Genomic DNA, 19,292 nt, shown 5'->3' on the forward strand with positions numbered 1-19,292 from the left:
ACAAGAGTTTTGGTCACATGTGAGACAGCTTTACTGATTTTACTATGTCTGATGTTAACTCTCGTAAGCTTTCCTCACCGTCAAAAAATTACTATTATATGCAACGTTACAAACATAGCCACTGCATGTTGTTTGTGGGTGCAGAGCTAAACCAAAACACACAAAAGTTCTAACTGACCAATGTGCTCACACACCAATTTAATTATTTAGATGTATGTATCCGCACATTTGGAAGCTGAATACTGCAGAAATTTCGTGATCATAACATACCAGACCACTATATTTTTTATTATTAATCATAACATGATACATAACATGTCGCTGGTTTAAGTCCAGAGATAACAGAGAAAGACATCAAACTCAAACAGAGCATAAACGCGTAAAATACAACATAAGTTACGAGAATAAGACATCAACTCAAAGCCCCTCTTGGAAAGTAACTCCAGTGGGCTTCAGCCATAATCCTCCTTGGATAAGCTTCGCAACAGTAAACTGATCGGCCTCTTTTGAGTCTCTAATAACTTTAAACCCCTTCCACTTCACTCTCTTACTCGTATCCGCTCCAGGCCCATTATTCGCATACTCTCCGTAGTACAAGGTGGAGAGCGCAAAATCACCGTCCCATGGGAACCAACCGGCCGGGTCAATATGGTTGTCGATGAAAGACTGCATGATCACTGTCCTTGAGTACAACTTCCACGGCCGTCCAAGGTACGTCTTCACAGATCCTTTTACCGGAGCAAGATCAGAGCTAGCCGTTAATCTACATTTTTGGAACGAGATAGCTGTGTTCTGGTTAGGATCCTCACGTCCCTGAGCCGTCAGCATGTTCTTTTGTCCAGCACCAGGCTTCCGCGCCACGATGTCGCAGTTTTGAAATACGACCGCGGAGTTTCCGAATATAAAGTCTACGGTGCCCGTTATGAAGCTGTCGCGGTAGAATTGTCGCAGGGTGTGAGTGTAGAGCGTGTCTTGATAAGCGTCTATGCGGCAACGGTTTATGACCGATTGGTCAGCACTCACGCGGAGAGCCACGGCCTGATGCTTTGCTGGTCCGGCCGTGTTCTGGAACCATATGTCTTGTGCCATAAACCCATCACCGTTGGCAGCTGCACATGTTTCAAATTGGTTTTGTTAGTTATTTGGATACAAAATGGTAATAATTTGATACATGAATATTGCTTGAAAATATTAGAACATATAAGAACATATGGTATATATATTATGAGAACAAAAAATGAAAAAAAAATCAATAAATATATTACCTACTGTTGCGGATCTAAAGGTGGTGGATCCGTCAACGACATTTAAACTACCGGTTATGATCGTTACGTCTTTGCCATCGCCAACAAGCATTAAGTTCTTCTTCTTCTTTCCGATGTCAATAGTTTCTTTGTAAACTCCTTTCTTCACGTATATAACATATCTTGAATTGCTATTCTCTGGTGCTGCCGCCACCGCCTCGTTTACTGTTTTGTACTTTCCGGTGCCGTCTTTTGCCACCACCACGTTTGCCTTCACTTCAAATGTCTAATAAAGGGTCTAAGTCTTAGTATATAGTATGTTGTTCTATAAACATTTTACATTTCAACCGAAATTTGTTGTTTCTTTCAAAAACAAGAGATATACGAGCCCTCCCTTTCATGAAAATGCATGTATGTTTAGGTTTTTTTTGTCTTAAATGTTTTCAGTTTCTATGTAAATTTAATATTTGTTTTCCTAATTTATGCTTACAAATGTTGTCAAAAAAATTATGCTTACTAATTAAATTCAATACAATGCAAATCTTAATTAAATTAAGATCTTAAGATATGTATCAATGAGCTATCATAGAGTCTTTTTTTTATATTAAAAATAAGCTATAAGATATGCATCAATTAAGAGTCATTCAAATATTAAAATAAAATAAATAACTAAAAATAAGAGAATTGAAAGATTTAAAAATAAATCTTTGGGGATATCTGATAAATAACCAACTAGTACTTTGGGCCTTTGGGGATATCTGAATTCTATATGTCACCATTTAGATAGTTGAAAGATTTAAAAATAAATAAAAATAACTAAATAAATAGATTATTATTATCATGAGTGTTGAGAAATTTAGTAATTAGTCACTAGTAATGATGCTCTTAGTAAGGTGATGTTATACTAGGTATTGCATTTTTCTTGTAAGTGTGCGAAAATCTTTAAACTTATATATTTGAAATAACAAATTAAGAGAGTACAAAGTTGCAATTGGCCACATAAATTTTTTAGGTTGTGAAATTTGAATTAGGCTTTTAATTACCTTGGGAGCAGATTCTAAAAGCTTCCTGTCGAGAGAATTTAGCCAAGACGGGAAGTGAATGGGAAGGATCATCTCTAGGTAGTCTTTTGAAGGCAATACGGAGACAAAGATGGATAGAGCCACTCTAGCTCTAGAAACCAAATCTTCAAGCTTTGGCTGGACTCTATGTTTAGAGTCGATGGAGACATCACTTATGCTGTCTAAACATGTCATATAGTTTGTAAGCACACTGCTCAGCCAAGTGTGAACGTTTGAGTAAGACTCAAGATTAAGGTTCCCTCCTCGGAGTTCCTCCATCGAACTGACCATTCGATCCTTTGATACGTCCATCATCTCTTTACAGTCCGCAAAGTGGGCCTTGTCTCTCACCTCGTTAGAGCGGGTTCTAGCCTCGTTCACCATGTTTGTCGTGCTTTCGAGTTGCCATACCGAGTTTTTCAAGAACACGTGCAATAGGTCAAGACGTTTGGGCTTGGAGAGCGACAACGTCGTGAATTCGGACAAGAGAGTTTGGCATGAGTCTGGGTCGTGAGCTCCATGGCAGATCTGGCTTGGGGTTAATAAGGAATCATCAGTGGTGGTGTTAGTGAAGATTACTTGGGTTGTGAAGAAAGTTGCAAAGCCAAGAATGGCTGCAAAGGAGAGGACAAGGCATAGACTCTTGTGGTTAAGAGACTTTGGTTTGGAAAGAAGTGGTTGAGTTGAATTGGACATTGCCCTTTGGTTTTAGTGGTAAAAGGATTGTTTGTGTTGGTCTTCCACTACCGTGAATCATGCCAATTTATAGAATATGCTAGTGAGTGGAGTACATGAGCTGAGGGCTTTGATTTCCTTTTCTTATTTGCACATGCTAATTCATTATCATTGCACCTAATACACTATAAAGTAATCACAAAAAACTAAACCTTTATGCTTATCTCTTTTTAAAAAAGAAAATGAACAGTATGACTCAAAGTTGCTAGACAATATATATATTTCGAAAACCGGTCAGATTTTGGGGTATAGATATTTTAGTCAAGGTTTATATAACTTTTTTTATTACAAATTTGTATATATTTTTGGGGACATAAGCCAATAATTCACTAGCCTACAGTCAGGACCTTGTATTGGATAGCTTCAGTTTGGTGGTAGAAATAAAATGTAAGGATTCATTCCACTAAGAAAATCATCATATCCAACAACTTTTATACTATATATGACAAATACTTTTCTTTTATCTTATCTTCTTAAAACCACCAAACCAAATGGCCTCGGTGTAAAATCTATACTGGTAAATATTATATCCATAATATTTTTGTTAATTATACTGTGGGAAAAATATACTACGTATGTACCGATATATTGAAAAAGTAATGTTGAAAACGTTATTTCTAGTGACTAATTAAGTCAATGTTTAAACAATTTTTGATCAGAAGTCAACAACCCCACATCTAAAACTTAACTTCCTAGAAAGTAAAACATTACGTAATAATTCTTAAAAAAAAACATTACGTAATTTACAAAAAAAATAATAAGTAAAACATTACGTGGACAGTATTATTTTTTTTTGATCAAATACGTGGACAGTATAATAGTATAATTTGAAACTTGATACCACCGTCCACCGACGCCGCTTCACACATCCAACGTTTGTCGACGGCAGCTAAGCTTATCCATCATCGCCCATTTTTCATCTTTGATGATCACGAGAGCTATAAAATACTTTTACAAAACTAATAGCTAAGTTTTATGTAACGATAGTGATTTACATTACGAAATCCATCAGAAAATAAGATTTACTGATTTGAAAAATTGGCAAACAAAATTGAAAATCTACTGTAGGCTTTTCCGACAGAATATTCAGGCAACGACTTTATCTTTATATTTGATATACTTTACTGAATAAATTAAACCAAAACAATGACCACGTTTTAAATACTGAAACTCGAAGCAAATGACAACTATAATGATGTCAATCAGCGAATTTAGCTCACTTATCTTATTGGTTAAGCTGATTGCTCAAGTCTTTCAGCCAGATTGATTTCCAAGTCTGGAGTGACTACACTGTTACATAATACTTGACGAAGAAATGTATTGTTACAAACTTACACAATAAGTAGAATCATTAATGTACAATAAAAAATAACAAGTGGTAGTAGAGCATATAAATTGTAAAACTCCAATTTTTCCTCCAAAATGAACTAAAAGTAGATATAGAGTAAGAATGTTCAAATCTTACTCCATTTCTTATTCCATTTTCTACTTCATAATGGAGTGATGAACAAAAAAATAGATTATTTTATTTATAGAGTAAATTTCATTATGAAGTAAAATATGAAGTTGGGTTGGAACCACTTTTATTCTATTTAAAAAAAAAAGTGAAGATAGAGATGCCTTTAATCAATATTTGAGATCTACTATGCTTTTTGTTATCTAATCATCGTAATTCTTCTTTTAGTTGTATTTACCTATTAAAAACATTAGAAGATTAAATTTAAAGCACACTGATTTCATCATTTCCAATTTTTCTATGTAAAAAAGTACACAATGGAATATGTATATTATTTACTTTTAGCATAACTCGCTCTTATCTGCAAGACTGCAAGTGTAAATTAATTAAAATCTTCTTGTCGTCAACTTTTTGACAGTCCGGTGGTTAGAATCATGTTCATATATTTAAATTTGAAAAGGACAATTGCATTAGAGTGAGAAAGAAAATGAATATTTCAGTTAAAAAAAAAGAAACGAAAATGAATATTATTTAAAATTTATGATAAATAAACAAAACCATTTTTATAGACCCATTGGTTCTTCTTTCTTGTAATAATCAAAGATTCAAGGACAGGATCATGTTTTGCTGGGAATAAGCATCTTACAAAAAAAAAACGTTTCAATAAATATATTAAATTAAGGAATATAATTTGGGATCTTTTTATGATATTCAAATGTGTCGGCGGCGGGATTTTCAAATGTTCATTTTAAAGGCGATTTGGAGATTGATTTTGGTTTGTGCCATTAAATAGAAAAGGTCTAATGTTTCAATTAACAATTTGCTTGAAGATGTCAAACATTGGGAATCTTTAAGTGCCGAGTTCTCACACACCAAGTGCACCTAAAATCGTTTTCCCCTGCCCGGCCTCAAAGTAAAAGATCAACATGGCAAGCATTGCTAGCCTAGAGTGCTAATGTTTTTTGCGAAGAAGGTTGTAAGAACAACATAGACCATCCAAGAGCAAAACCTCTCAAAGACTTTAGAACGCTTCAAATGCATTATTACAAAATACAAACGAAAGCACGAATTGTGGAAGTGCAACTAAAATGTTGGAAGCTGCGTTTGCCAAAAAGAGCTACATAGATTTGGAAGCCGAGAAAGAGAATTGATAATTAAGCTGGAAAACCAAACTAAACCATGATCGTAGGGAGCCGAGGCCTTGGATTAATATTTCATTTTGCGGAACGTAGATTTATTAACGTTAAGTCTTTTTAAGTTACTAAAAACTTGATTGGACAACCAAGTTTGTCAGTGTTATTACAGAGTTTTATCATAAAAACCAACACACGCGCATAAAAACATATTTAAAATCCAGACAAAACATATAACATTCAACATTCAGAAAAGAGAAAAGAAGGAGGTGGCATTGCAAGACAAGTTAATAACACGAGACAGCATTTGAGAGAGAGAGAGAGAGAGAGAGAGAGATTTCTAGTCGGTAGTCATGATCGACTTCTGATTTCCCTCAGATAGAATTGCTTTATCTTTCTCAGCCATAGCCAACCTAGCTGCTTTAGCTGTCTCAGCCTTAGCCAACCTAGCTGCTTTAGTTCTCTTACCCTTAGCCAACCTAGCTGCTTCAGCCAACCTAGCTGCTTCATCTTTCTCAGCCATAGCCAACCTACCTGAAACAAACAAACATACAAATGAATGAACGGTTTTACACAACAAAAAAAAAAAAAAGAATGAAGAAAGTAACGTACGTGCGAGAGAGACGCCACCGCCGCCATCCTTTCTTAGTGGGAGGACAGCATTAACAACAAGATTAAAGCCTCCCGCAGAACGTCCGCTAAGTTTCAGAGCCTTTTCAATAGCATCTTTTCCACGGAGATGAACGAAAACCACTTCCCCCAAAACAGAACAATAGGATCCAGGGAAAACCGAACGTGCCATCTCCTCGACCTTATCCTCAGCAAGGCAAGTATCAAATCCTGTAACATTCAACCTAAAATAGCAGGACATCATATTAGGACAAGAACAAACAGGTTAATAAATAAGAAATGAAAAAATAAATAAAAAAATCAATTTACACGCGCTGTCGGTATTTGTCTTGTGCTTCGGGAGTAGCAAAGAAATGGTCAAGGCGATTGCTGTCAAAAGGGTAAGCCGTAACTCGTAAAATACTTCCTCCCATGTCACTTCCATCACACGTCAACGCCTTTTCTTCATCTTCTTCGTTAACATAGATTAATCCGCATCTGTAAGACACAAAGATTATTATTATAGACTAAGCAGCAATAGCGATCAAGCTGGAGGAGGAAGAAGTCACAAACCTGCAGAGAATAGTACGATTGAAGTCTAGTTCGTGAGCAAAAGCATGTATTAGCTTTATTCCACGTGATGCCAAGTGTTTTCTCAGGCCCTCTTCAACAACGGCCCTGTTCGTTTCGTGAACTGGACGCGGCATCCAGACGCAGACGCGGACCGATGTTCGTTTGGTGCGAAATAGGCGGTTAAGTTGGACGCAGCATCCAAATATATTTTCACAACTCATCCGGATTTTTCGGGAATTCTGGATGAGATTTTTAAACGCTTCCAGAAACAGTAAACTCATCCAAAAGTAATAAAAATCGATAATACCCTTAATTTATCTTAAAAATTACAAATTTTGCCTTTGATTTCTAAACCTAAAAAATAAAATTGTTTTGTTGCCGTCGAAATCAAATCTGATTCTCTGCAACCTCTCTTCAACCATGAATCCCCTCTATCAAAGCACTCTGCGAGGAAACAGCACCCTCCAAGCTAATCACTCTGTTCACAACCTCATCAACTCTCTCAGCCATCTCCCTAGCATTGAGCGAAGAGTTATTCACACCAGACTCTTCGTCATCAACAATCTCTTCCCCTAGAAACCGACTCACCATCGACCTAAGCCTCTCTCTAGACTCCTCAATCTTCGCACGCTCCTCTCCAGCTTCTCCGCAAGACTTCTCCTGCCTCTCCCGCAGCTCCGCCAGCTTCTCCCTACACGCAAGACTTCTCCTGCCTCTTGTGTGTTGGTTTGTAGAGCTCTGTTCTCTTTTCTGTGACTGTGTCTTTGTTAGTTTGCGCTTAAGAGTCTTTTAGTATGGTCTTCTTGTTTCATTGTGTTCTGAGGGAAGAAAATGATTACTTTCCCACCTTCATTTATCCGTAGCTCTTAATACAAGGAAGCTCTTGTTTTATTAGAGCTGAAGTTTGATATCTTATGTGCATTGCTTTTTCCTTTTAGAAAAGAGTTTGCATAGAATGTACTTCACTTGTTTTATATGCTCAAGCTTCACTTGTTTTATATGATCATATTAGACATTTTATTTACTTGTTATCTTAACTCGTTTTTGTTTTTATTTTTGTCTCAGTGACTATCTGTTCAAGCTTCAATGGCATCTGTCCCTGGAAAGGATGTAAGTCATTCTCAACATTCTCGTTTGCTCTCTCTCTTTTTACCTAAGCTTTACTAACTGTTTAGTGGCTGTAACTGTTACAGAAAATAGCTGATGTGATAAGCTGTGTTACTTTATTACATCTGATATTTGATTTTCTTCTGGCATTTCAGCTGGAGTCCTAGATGCAGTGTTGCTGTCAGTGTAGGCTACTAATCTTTTGAGGATGCACAGGTTCGAATTGTTGCAGTTCAAGCTCTTACAACAATAGTTCAAATTTGCATTTTTCTTTAAAACACAGACACCGCAAGGTTTGATGTTTTGAGTAGAGAAGTTAAAATACTTTAAGTCATTTGAGTTTGATGTTATCATTGTTGTAAAACATGAAAATAGAGTTTAATGTTTATTATTGTTACTTTATAATGTTATAAAACATGAAAATAGAATTTGATATTTATTTTTATTATGTATATTTCATTTGCAGTTAAACATAATTTTTTACAAATTAGTTTCACTTTTAGATATAGTTATATACATGTTTAGACCAAAAGAGAAGAAAAAGAGTTTTTGGTCATTTGACAAAAAAACTCATCCAGATACAAAATACAGAATACAAAACGAACATAACTGCATCCAGATACAATTTCCAGACGCATGATCCAGAATATCCAGAATCACGAACGAACGACATCTGATTGCTGCATCCAATTACTGCGCTCGGATGCCGCGTCTGGAATTCTCATCCAATTCACAAAACGAACAGGGCCAACATCCTTACGAGAGGAGATATCGTATCCCTCTACCGCAATCCTTCTAATGCTGCTTTATTATTGCAAAAGGATATTAATTAATTACCGTGAGACACAATAACATATGATCCATCTAATTTTTTTTTTTTGTGCACTTCCATCTAATTTAGATATACAAATCTCGAAAAAAAGAAAAAAAGAAACGAACCTGCTCTTTCGAATCGCTGCATCACTACCGTTCAATTCCAGACCTTCCACACCCTAAAGTAAATAAGATCTAATCAGACAACTAATTCCAGAAACAGAAAGCGATGATAAGAATAATTACTTTGATCACGGATGCGTCCATGGCGACTGCCCTAGGTTTCTCGCGGATTCTACTAATGCTGTGGCAAAAGATATCCCTATTTATTTAATATAAAAACATTTAATAAAAAGTTGTAACTTTAAATTTAAATTAATTAAAAAAGTATTGTTTATGTGTCACTTAATTAGAATGTATATTTGATTTACATAGTAAGTCCAAAATACAATCGTTAAGAAAAAATATATTAATCCAAACATAAATGTATATGACATGATAAATTTAATACTCAACAATCTCATTAAATTAATACTCGGCGATCTTTTTAAATGAGACTTTCTTTAAATTAATACTCGGCGATCTCATTTATTTTGTGATCCAACATAATATATTTTTTAAAGTGTAAAATATACTCTTAGTCCGTATTAAAGTGAAACCTCTATAAATTAATAATGTTGGGACTACACCAAAACTATAATTTTATATTAATTTATAGATATATTAATTTATCGATATACTAATTGAACCAAAAACTCAATTTGAGACTATAAAATTATATTATTTTATAGAGATTTTTAGTGTATATTAATTTATAGATTATTAATTTAAAGAGGTTATATTGTACTTGGATAAAAAATTAAATAAAAGTTTGCTATATATTATGACCTAAGTATTGCATGCTTTTGCTATAAATCGGAAAGTAATAATTTTTTTAAGTTATGATCCTTTTTATTAATAGCAAAGAGGTGCAGCTATTCAAAAAAAAATTGTTAATAAAAGAAAAAAATAAGAATATTGTTAGGTTCTCAGACATTCTTAGCCTACAGAAATTTATATAAAGGATAATACAGAAATTAAGTTGTTTTGTTATTACCAAACGAAATTGTATATCAAATGTTTTTCTTTGCAACACAATTTCTTAGAATTTAAATTATGAAATTTATATTGAAGATTAAAAAGAAGTTTTGGCATCTGCCTAATTGTTTTTCGTAGTCTAGGAAAGATCAATTTCCTGCTTGCGTCTCAACCACAAAGGACAATTGGTGGGATCAGTACGATGCATGGCACTTTAACAAACTTTGTATAACGAGAAAAACTTAAACTGATTTCTTAACATTAATGATCAATGTACAAGGGTATTTATACAAGTATATAGCGCGTGTTATGTACACGTATACCGTATGAGTATTTACACTTTATCAACCTAATATACTCCCCTCAAGCCTTTGAAACCAAACTATCATTTGGAGAGAAAAGGCTTGAAACAGACATTCGATTGAGCAAAGAATGAAAGGGTCCTGGATGCAAAGCCTTTGTGAGGATATCAGCATGTTGAGAAGCACTAGCAACATGATGAAGAGTGATAAAGCCACGCTTGACCTGATCCCGAACCGTGTGACAATCAATGTCAATGTGTTTAGTACGCTCGTGGAACACCGGGTTTGTAGCTATATGCATTGCGGACTTATTGTCGCAAAAGAGCTTCGCTGGAGCAGTTAACGTGATCTTCATATCATTCAACAACTGCTGCAACCAAAGCATCTCACATGTAGTCAGGGCCATGCTCCGATACTCAGCCTCCGTGCTGTTACGACTGACTGTTTGCTGTTTCTTCGACTTCCAGCTGATCAAAGACTGACCAAGATAAACACAAAATCCAGTCACAGAACGTCGAGTGTTAGGACAAGTAGCCCAATCCGCATCCGCAAAAGCATTCAAGCATAAGTCTGAATCAGCTGCATAAAACAACCCTTGACCAGGATTGGACTTTAAGTAACGAAGGACGTGATGAGCTGCCTTCAAATGCACATCTGTCGGAGCAGAAAGGAATTGACTGAGACGATGAACCGCAAAAGTGATGTCAGGACGGGTTATCGTCAGATATAGCAATCGGCCAATGAGCTCCCGATAAGACGTCGACTCAGGCAAAGAAACACCCGTAGTAGCACTCAAGGCAACATTAGGATCCAAAGGAACGGCACATGGTTTTGACGCCAAGAAACCGGTATCAGCTAAAAGATCCAGAGCATATTTTCTTTGAGAAACAGAGATGCCAGTAGAGTTTCGAGCAATCTCAAGTCCTAAAAAGAAACGTGCTTGACCCAAATCTTTGATCTTGAATGCCTTGTGTAATACTGCTTTCAAACTAGCAACCGCAGTATCATCATTACTTGCTATGAGGATGTCATCTACGTAGACAAGCAAAGCAATGAAAGAAGATCCAGCAACCTTGACAAACAAGGAATTGTCACCAGGTGACTGCTTAAATCCATGTCCAAGAACAACCGAGGAGAAACAAGAGTACCATTGCCGGGACGCTTGCTTGAGTCCATAAATGGATTTATGCAAACGACAAACCGGATCAGGAGGTAAAGACACACCTGGTGCAGGAGTATAACCCAATGGTAGACGCATATATATCTCCTCATCAAGCTCACTATGCAAGAAAGCATTGGTCACATCCATTTGAGACAAAGACCACCCACGCTTAGCGGCCAAAGCAAGTAACAACTTCACACTAGTCATCTTCGCCACAGGGGAAAAAGTATCTGTATAATCCACACCCTCCTGCTGTGTAAAACCCTGAGCAATAAGACGTCCTTTTGGTCTTTCAATAGTACCATCAGCATTGTACTTATAAGAGAATAACCAACGACACCCCACCACATTTTTACCAGGGGGTAACGTCTGAACAGACCAAGTCTTGTTCCGTTCCATACCCTCAAACTCTACATCCACAGCCTTTTTCCATACTGCAGACTGCATGGCTTGCTTAAAAGTACTAGGTACTGCCTCAATAGAAGAAGATAGGACATAGGCTTGATATTGAGGTGAAAGTTGAGAATAAGAAAGAACAGATTCAATGGGATATAAAGGAGAAGGGCCTGAACGTGAAGAAGATGGAGAAGAAGATGAAAAAGAAGAGGAAACTTGGTTTAGATGATAATCGGAAAGATAGCGTGGAGCTTTACCCTGACGCCGAGATCGAGTTTCTGGATGTATCACCTGTTCTGTTCCTGATGTAACAGTCACTGATGAATTATTTGTGGCACTAGGTAAATGAGTTTCATGTAATGCATCAAGAGAGACAGGTATAGAGGTAAGGGTAAAATTGTTTTAGAAAACAAATCATCAACCTTTGAAGAAGAGGAATCAGAAAGAAAAGGATAAATGTTTTCATGAAAAACGACATTACGTGTAACAGACACAACATGAGTATCTAAGTCCAAAACCTTATACCCTTTATAACCTGATGCATATCCAATGAAAACACAAGAAGAAGCACGAGGAGAGAATTTATTTCGATCCTTAAGATGAGTTGAAACATAGCATAAACAACCAAAGGAACGAAGCAAAGAGTAATCAGGTTGTTTCTTGACAAGCAGTTCATAAGGAGACACATTCTTAAGCAATGGTGAAGGAATGCGATTAATAAGGAAAACTGCAGTCTGAACACAGTTACTCCAATGTACCAAAGGTATGTTCGACTGAAATAACAAAGCTCGAGCTACGTTCAAGAGGTGTTGATGTTTACGTTCAACCACCAAATTTTGTTGTGGCGTGTATGCACAAGAGAATTGATGATGAATTCCATATTGACGCAGAACAGAAGGAAACATCAACTCAGGTGCATTATCAGATCGTATCACTTTAATAGTTGTGTTATATTGCCCAAGGAACTACATCCCACACGATGTGGGATATATATTAATAGCCCCTCTCGAGATGTGGATGGGAAACGGTCCAATCGGAAACAGCCCAAGTCCAACATCTCGGAAATACCACAGCAAGATGGGCCATTTTTATAGGCTACATAGGTAGACAACTATTTATATGGGAAATCATCTGCTGAGCTTAACCTGGCTCTGATACCATAACAAACTTTGTATAACGAGAAAAACTTAAACTGATTTCTTAACATTAATGATCAATGTACAAGGGTATTTATACAAGTATATAGCGCGTGTTATGTACACGTATACCGTATGAGTATTTACACTTTATCAACCTAATACACTTGTCCAAGACACAGAAGATGGATTATGCATGGGTGCAACGTAATCTCGTTGTATATGACTATTGCCAGGAGCGTGAGAGATTCCCTGAGCTTCCTTGAGAGTGTTCCATTAGCCCTTGGGCTTAAAATCATTCTTTGTTTTCAATCAAAGTATTAAGTGGAAAATAGTTGCTGTAATAATTTTTAATTAACTTTTTCTGCATTTTATTCCTCCTGGATTATATACACATTACACAAACATTTTTTACACAAACCTTATACTAAAGTCACAAACTATGAGAGTAAAAATACAAGTTACACAAGCTACAAATACACTGTACACAAGTTTTTTTTTTTTGAGCAACACACTGTACACAAGCTATAAGTACACTTTACACAAACTAAAATACACTTTTACACAAATTTTATTAGGATTGAGATTTCTTACCATGTATCAATAAAATTCTAAGCAATATGAACAAGGCGTGAGGACTGAACGAAACCATCGACCCTTTTCTTGATCTCATCAGGATTTGCGCCCACCAGTTTGTCCATCGTATTACCATCCTTCAAGAACATAAAAGTAGGCATAGCCTTTACCTTTAGCCGTCTCGCCACTTCCTGACCAGTCCAACATGGTTTATAAAAAAAAGAAAACCATCAAGGATCACCAATCTAGCTATTGTTCAATTTCACAACACTTGTCAAGATATTACGTTTCTTTGAATATTCTTCCATTCTTTATGGTTAAGACCCAAAAACTAGAGACATATAAGTATTTATACCTTGACTTCATCAACATCAACTATAAGAAACAGAGCATCCTTATAGCTAGAGGCAAGATCTTCAAAGAACGAGTTCATAAACACAGAAGGAATACACCAAGATGCTGTGAAATGAGCCACAATCTGTAAATACCATAAAGCAACAACCTCTGTTGGTAATAAGTAATATGAAGAAACAAGCCAGAGCCATTCATTTAATACCCTCAACAAGTAGTTCATATCTTAAGAGTAACAAAATTTTGCTGTGGTGGTTCCATGTGTTGAGAAAAATATCTTTTGGAAAAGAAAGTGATGAGGAGGATGAGAGACTTACAGGACAAGCCTGACTCTTGGCTTGACTCACATAAAAGTTCCATGACTCAGGAGAATCGACTTTAACAACTCTTGAACTCTTCTGCAGTTCTTGATCTTCCATCTCTTGGAGCTTTCTTTTTTAATCTCTATGTTCTAAACTTGGATCCTTATTTATCCCTCTGTAAAAGAGATAACATGATTCGGTGTTTCAGTGTTTATCTACTCAGTTGATGGGACGGAGATAACAAACTAAGGATGAGTCATGAGAGTGTGGCCCATTGTTTTTGAACGATATATAAATATATTAATAGATAATGAAGATATTTATAAATTATCCGCGGCTGCGTGATATCAACCGTCACACTGTACTGAAATTACAATATTACATACACATCCCGGATCTTTTTTTATACGAATATCTAAAAGTAGCTAGTTTAGTAATTTCATGTTTTAAAGGAAGGTCGTAACGGTAGGGAAAATAAAATGGAACGTTCAAATAACTTCAGGAAAAATGTAACAATCAGATTAGTAAATAGGGTATATATAATAACGTGAGGAAGTGGTGCAACGTAGATCTCAGTCCCAAGACAATTCTCACACAACCCTATATATGTTCATGTCCGGGAGACGTTTAATTTCAATCCGTTGGATGGTCCTCCGAATGCATCTTCAAGTGACGATGTGGAGACGACTTCACTCGGAGGGAACTCTTCGTTTGAAGAAGAAGAAGATGATGCTGTGTTCTCTAGATATCCAGGCTTGAAGAAACAAGAGAGTGCTCTTGCTGCCACTGAGAAGCAGCAAGTTTCCAACTTCGGATCTGGGTCGGATTGTTATCAGACTTTTTCCTCAAACCTCATGATGGCAAGGCCTTTGACTTGTCCAAGTTTGTTTGGAGGAGCTGATGGGATGGCTTTGGATCTCAGCTGTGAAATCTAATGGAAAGTCCAAGAATGTAGACTCCTCTCCTTCCTTACCAAGTTTGTTCTCAAACCTTTTCTTCAAACCCCTAAGCTTCTCCATGATTAGTTTTATTAGCATTAAAGCTGATAGACTTCTTCACCAGCTGGTAAAATTCGTTTTATAAGTTGGTGAAGAAAATTTATTAGCTTTGATGTTAGTAAAACCAACTCATGGAGAAGCTTAGGGGTTTGAGAAAAAAATTGATAACAATCTTTGTAAAGTGAAGAACGTAGAGGATTGACATTCTTCAAACCTCATGATTGCAAGGCCTTTGACTTGCCCAAGTTTGTTTGGGGAACTGATGGAGTAAGTTTGGATTCAGCTGCCAAATTTACTGGTAAGTCCAAGAACAGCGGTAAGATAGTTACATCTTCTCCTAATGGTAGAAACTGTGAAGACAAGGTGGTGAATACTAATGAAGGAGAAGCATCGAGTCTCGTAGAACTGGATGAATTTGTGACTACTAATAAGTTTGTTGTGGATGATCTTTCTGCTCAGAAAGGTTGGAGTAGGCTTTGCCTCAGAGAATAAGAAGAGATTCGAGAAGCATGGAATGTGTTGCAGCTAAGGGAGCTTGAGTTCTACTCGCTGAAGAGTGGTTTCATTCATGAGGTAGTAACAAAGATGGCTGAAGCATTTCGATTTTTTTTACCAAACCCTTAAGGATTTGGCTCTCAGCCTCTTTTGCCTTGAACTCTGGCGTTTCTTGAAAAGTTCCATTTTTTTGAATATTTGCGGATTTATTAAAGTCAAGGAAGCAAGTTTTGACACAAGTGAAGCAATTTAAGTGCTATTGATGTTAAATTTATACACTCACAAAACATAATTGTGTTGAAAAGGCATGATCATGCGCCTCTTCTATTTGCTGGATCTTCTTGTTGCACGTTCTCTTTGTCTTCTTTACTAGCAGCAAGGGCTGAAACATAAAATGCTGAAGTCACCAGTCCATGTCCTAGACAAAATATGCCTCCAATTAGGAAGAGCCAACGACTCCTCAAGCTGCAGTATCTATTTGATCTCGAGTTGGCTAGTGTTCCTACCATCAGCGTCGAGTAGCTAACAGCAAAGAAGATCCTAACAATAAAAATGGTTAGTAATGAGTTCTTTGAAAATTCAAAATTGTGTTGAGCGTTTCATCTCTGCTTTACCAAGAGATCACAAAGAAAGCCACTGCGAGTATCTTGTTGGCCGTTGCTCTTTTGATATCTTGCTTAGAGCGATTGTAAGCGTAGCCTCCAAGAACATTGGCTGTGACATGGACGATAGACAGAAGCACAATTGCAGCTACTCCCTCAGCAAAAGCTCCAGAGCTTGGGTTTCTTCGACATCCATGTTGTTGGTGGTTAGGATGATGTTGCTGCTGTTTATTCAAAGGAGAAACATCAAACACAAGAAAATATAAACTCCTTGTACTCTTGTTATAAAGACTATAGAACCTTCCTCTGGTCAATCTCAGCTTCTATCCCAAGGACTCCAGCTGAAATGTCTGCACATATGATCAGAACAGAAATCAAGAAGCTAAGTTCACTTTCCATTTTTTTTCTCTCTCTCTCTCTCTTTTAATTCATAAGTACAATTTTTATTTTTTGATTACTGTTTATATTTTCAATGTTGTAAGAAACTTTGACAGGAAGAGGCAAAGAATCAGATTACTTTCTTAAGCCTCACTGTTACTAGACAAAAAGAGAGATTCTGTTTTGGTCACACCAAGTAAAGTATCATTGCTTTTCTCGTACACTAGTGTAAATTATATAAATCATCTGTAAATTTGTGAATTTCAGATTGGACTAAGAAGTTGATCATATGCTTGACTTTTTACTACAAAAAGTCAAAGATCAATAGAGGTTGCATGTGGCCTTATACTCTGTTCTGGAACGTGACGAGAAGAATGATTACTAAAATCTTTTTCTTTGTGTAAACATGTATGATATATTATTATACTTTTCCAGGATGTAACTGGAAATGATGGAACAAGCAGTTGTGGATGATGATCTTTCTGATCAGAAAGGTTGGAGTAGGGTTTTGCCTCAGAGAATAAGAAGAGATTCGAGAAGCAGTGGAAAGTGTTGCAGCTAAGGGAGTTTGAGTTATACTCGCTGAAGAGTGGTTTCATTCATGAGGGAGAAACAAACATGGTTGAAGCATTTCGATTTTTCGACCAAACCCTGAATGATTTGGCTCTGTGCCTCTTCTGCCTTGAAGTTGATTTTTTTTGAATATTTGCGGATTTATTAATGTCAAGGAAGCAAGTTTTGACACAAGTGAAGCAATTTAAGTGCTATGATGTTAATTTTATACACTCACAAAACATAACTGTGTTGAAAAGGCATGATCATGCGCCTCTTCTTTTTGCTGGATCTTCTTGTTGCACATTCTCTTTGTCTTCTTTACAACCTTTGTTTTTAAGAACTTGTAAATGTGTAATACAGGATATGCTATATATAAAAGTATATATATATATATATATTTTTTTTTTTTGATTCTTTCTTGGTAATACAGCAAAGGTTGTGTAAAAACTAGGATAGTTCCAGCTAAATCCTACAAAATGGAAAGCTTCTATGGCCCTAAGAACATAGAAAACTATAAGTATAGAAGGGGGCTGCTTCTCAAAATCTCTTGGCAGGATCAACATATATCATCACAGACCAAACAGGGAGGGAGAATAGGAGAAACTGGAGATTCTTTCTTGTAAAAGAAAAAAAAGCTGGTAAGCTGATGATGCAAATGAAGTAGGGTTAGCGTGAAATCATCCCCTGGCATCTCCAGCCATTAGTACAACATCTCCACTTCTGAGATACATAGCATGAGGAGGATCCTCTTTAACAGGAAAATAGCTTTACATCCCAGGCTGCGTAAGAGGAAGTATAGTCACTCTATTGCGCTATTTAAGTTTTGCAAAGAAAAAAAAGAAGGCAAAGATGTATACCTCATGCAATCAAGGTGGCCCCCAAGGTTGTTATCACCTTAAAGAATGAGTCAAATAGGTTTTCAAAGTTGAACACTTTTTTTTTTTTTTTTTTTTGAGAAAGACCATAAATAGCATTGTGATTTGTTCTGTTTGGAAGCTGAGGGAAACTCGTCAAGCTCTCTTTGATCCATTTGCATTGCTCCTCCAAACTCAATGCACCAGGGAGATTTGAAGACTCTGGCGGACATGTATGGGACGGATGGGACGACGGAGGGGTCTTGCGTTAGAGCGGGAGATGTTTTGGACTCTCCGGATGTAGAAAGGCAATCCGGCATCCATGTCCGGTTACCAACGCCGATTGCGCTTATTCCTCCGCCGCAGTCAGGGCCGGTCTATGGCATAAGCGGGTGAAGCCGTTGTTTAGGGCAGAAAATTTTACAAGGGCATATGTTTTTGTTATCAATAGGATATATTTTAGTTTTTTTTTTGCTTTTTACAAATAATTAAGGTTGGTAAGGTTTTCTTAGCTAAAATAACACGTGTGGAAATAATTATATATATATAATTTCCATATTTTAGTAGTTTAAGAAAACATTATGATAAAAAAAAGGAAATTAAAAGCAAAAAATTATGAAACAAAAAGGAAAATAAAATAAAAAATTATAATAATGGTATTATGCATAATATTTTTAATTCATTAAGAATACTTTTGTAATTGACTACTCTAAAATTAATATGAAAACTACACATAAGAAACTGACTTCTCGAATAATATTATAGAGATATAAAAGCATAATTTTTTGAAATGGCTTAAGGCATTATAATATGTTAGACCGGCACTGGCCGCAGTAGAGCAAAACTTCGTCGCACTCCGGAGGGAATGCCGAGGTTAAAGTCATCATGAGAATGAAGATGAGGAAGACGATCTTCATTGTGAGATCGAGGACAGGTGAAGTGCATCGAAACGAGGAGATCCGGAGTCAAGTATAAGGTCCTGCACAATTAGTGCATACTTGTTTAGTAATGTTAACAAAGAGTTCTTATTAAGAGATACATCACAATTATGTAGTGTTGTAGGCCCTTCTATCCTTCTTTAGTTATAGGTTATACCTCACAATTAAGTCATATTACAGCTAACCATAGAGCTAAACTAGTAATGTAAAGAACGATAGCTATATAGTCGCAGTATAAATCCGAAAAACATTTAGTTGAAAGGAAGAAAACAAAAACGAGGTTAAGAAAAAATCCAAAACATGTTGAAAATAATTAACCTGTGTGTATACAGCTAGTGAACTACATATCGCTAAACTAGTAAACTACATAACATCATAATGACTTACATCATAAGGAGCCTTCCGGAGACCAATGGAAATTTATAAATACGCTAACGGA

At 36.4% G+C, this 19,292-nt stretch overlaps 4 protein-coding genes and 1 long non-coding RNA gene across 7 annotated transcripts; 1 reads left to right on the forward strand and 4 right to left on the reverse strand.

Annotated features, from left to right (window-relative positions):
- Positions 1 to 240: 240 nt before the first annotated feature.
- Positions 241 to 3,077, reverse strand: LOC103843236 (pectinesterase/pectinesterase inhibitor 18). The gene is given in 4 exon segments (XM_009119937.3): positions 241 to 1,109; positions 1,266 to 1,530; positions 2,288 to 2,999; positions 3,001 to 3,077. Coding segments are annotated over 4 exon segments (1,731 nt in total). The 5' UTR covers positions 3,063 to 3,077; the 3' UTR covers positions 241 to 417.
- Positions 3,078 to 5,697: 2,620 nt separating this feature from the next.
- Positions 5,698 to 7,147, reverse strand: LOC103843507. 2 transcript variants are annotated; one of them, XM_009120248.3, is made up of 4 exons: positions 6,812 to 7,147; positions 6,569 to 6,736; positions 6,242 to 6,483; positions 5,698 to 6,163 (listed from the first exon to the last, which is right to left on the reverse strand). In XM_009120248.3, the coding sequence occupies exons 1-4, from the start codon at positions 7,090 to 7,092 to the stop codon at positions 5,970 to 5,972; spliced, it is 885 nt and encodes a 294-aa protein (XP_009118496.3). In that variant the 5' UTR covers positions 7,093 to 7,147; the 3' UTR covers positions 5,698 to 5,969. The 2 variants fall into 2 exon arrangements, with proteins under 2 accessions (XP_009118496.3, XP_033136605.1); XM_033280714.1 differs by having other exon boundaries at positions 5,698 to 6,483.
- A 148-nt stretch (positions 7,148 to 7,295) lies between these two features.
- LOC103843237 lies at positions 7,296 to 8,357 on the forward strand. Its single transcript, XR_628093.3, has 3 exons — positions 7,296 to 7,537; positions 7,877 to 7,921; positions 8,074 to 8,357. It is a non-coding gene; the product is annotated as an uncharacterized LOC103843237 (long non-coding RNA).
- A 4,837-nt stretch (positions 8,358 to 13,194) lies between these two features.
- LOC103843239 (thioredoxin-like protein CXXS1) lies at positions 13,195 to 14,308 on the reverse strand. Its single transcript, XM_009119938.3, has 3 exons — positions 14,049 to 14,308; positions 13,736 to 13,858; positions 13,195 to 13,571 (listed from the first exon to the last, which is right to left on the reverse strand). Exons 1-3 carry the CDS (start codon positions 14,148 to 14,150, stop codon positions 13,416 to 13,418), a joined length of 381 nt encoding a protein of 126 aa, XP_009118186.1. The 5' UTR covers positions 14,151 to 14,308; the 3' UTR covers positions 13,195 to 13,415.
- A 721-nt stretch (positions 14,309 to 15,029) lies between these two features.
- On the reverse strand, positions 15,030 to 17,459 carry LOC103843240. 2 transcript variants are annotated; one of them, XM_018654597.2, is made up of 3 exons: positions 16,429 to 17,459; positions 16,141 to 16,349; positions 15,030 to 16,066 (listed from the first exon to the last, which is right to left on the reverse strand). In XM_018654597.2, the coding sequence occupies exons 1-3, from the start codon at positions 16,525 to 16,527 to the stop codon at positions 15,838 to 15,840; spliced, it is 537 nt and encodes a 178-aa protein (XP_018510113.1). In that variant the 5' UTR covers positions 16,528 to 17,459; the 3' UTR covers positions 15,030 to 15,837. The 2 variants fall into 2 exon arrangements, with proteins under 2 accessions (XP_018510113.1, XP_009118187.1); XM_009119939.3 differs by having other exon boundaries at positions 16,141 to 16,352; positions 16,429 to 17,358.
- Positions 17,460 to 19,292: the final 1,833 nt, after the last annotated feature.

The sequence above is a fragment of the Brassica rapa genome, chromosome A09 (assembly GCF_000309985.2).
Source record: "Brassica rapa cultivar Chiifu-401-42 chromosome A09, CAAS_Brap_v3.01, whole genome shotgun sequence".
Classification (NCBI taxonomy): domain Eukaryota; kingdom Viridiplantae; phylum Streptophyta; class Magnoliopsida; order Brassicales; family Brassicaceae; genus Brassica; species Brassica rapa.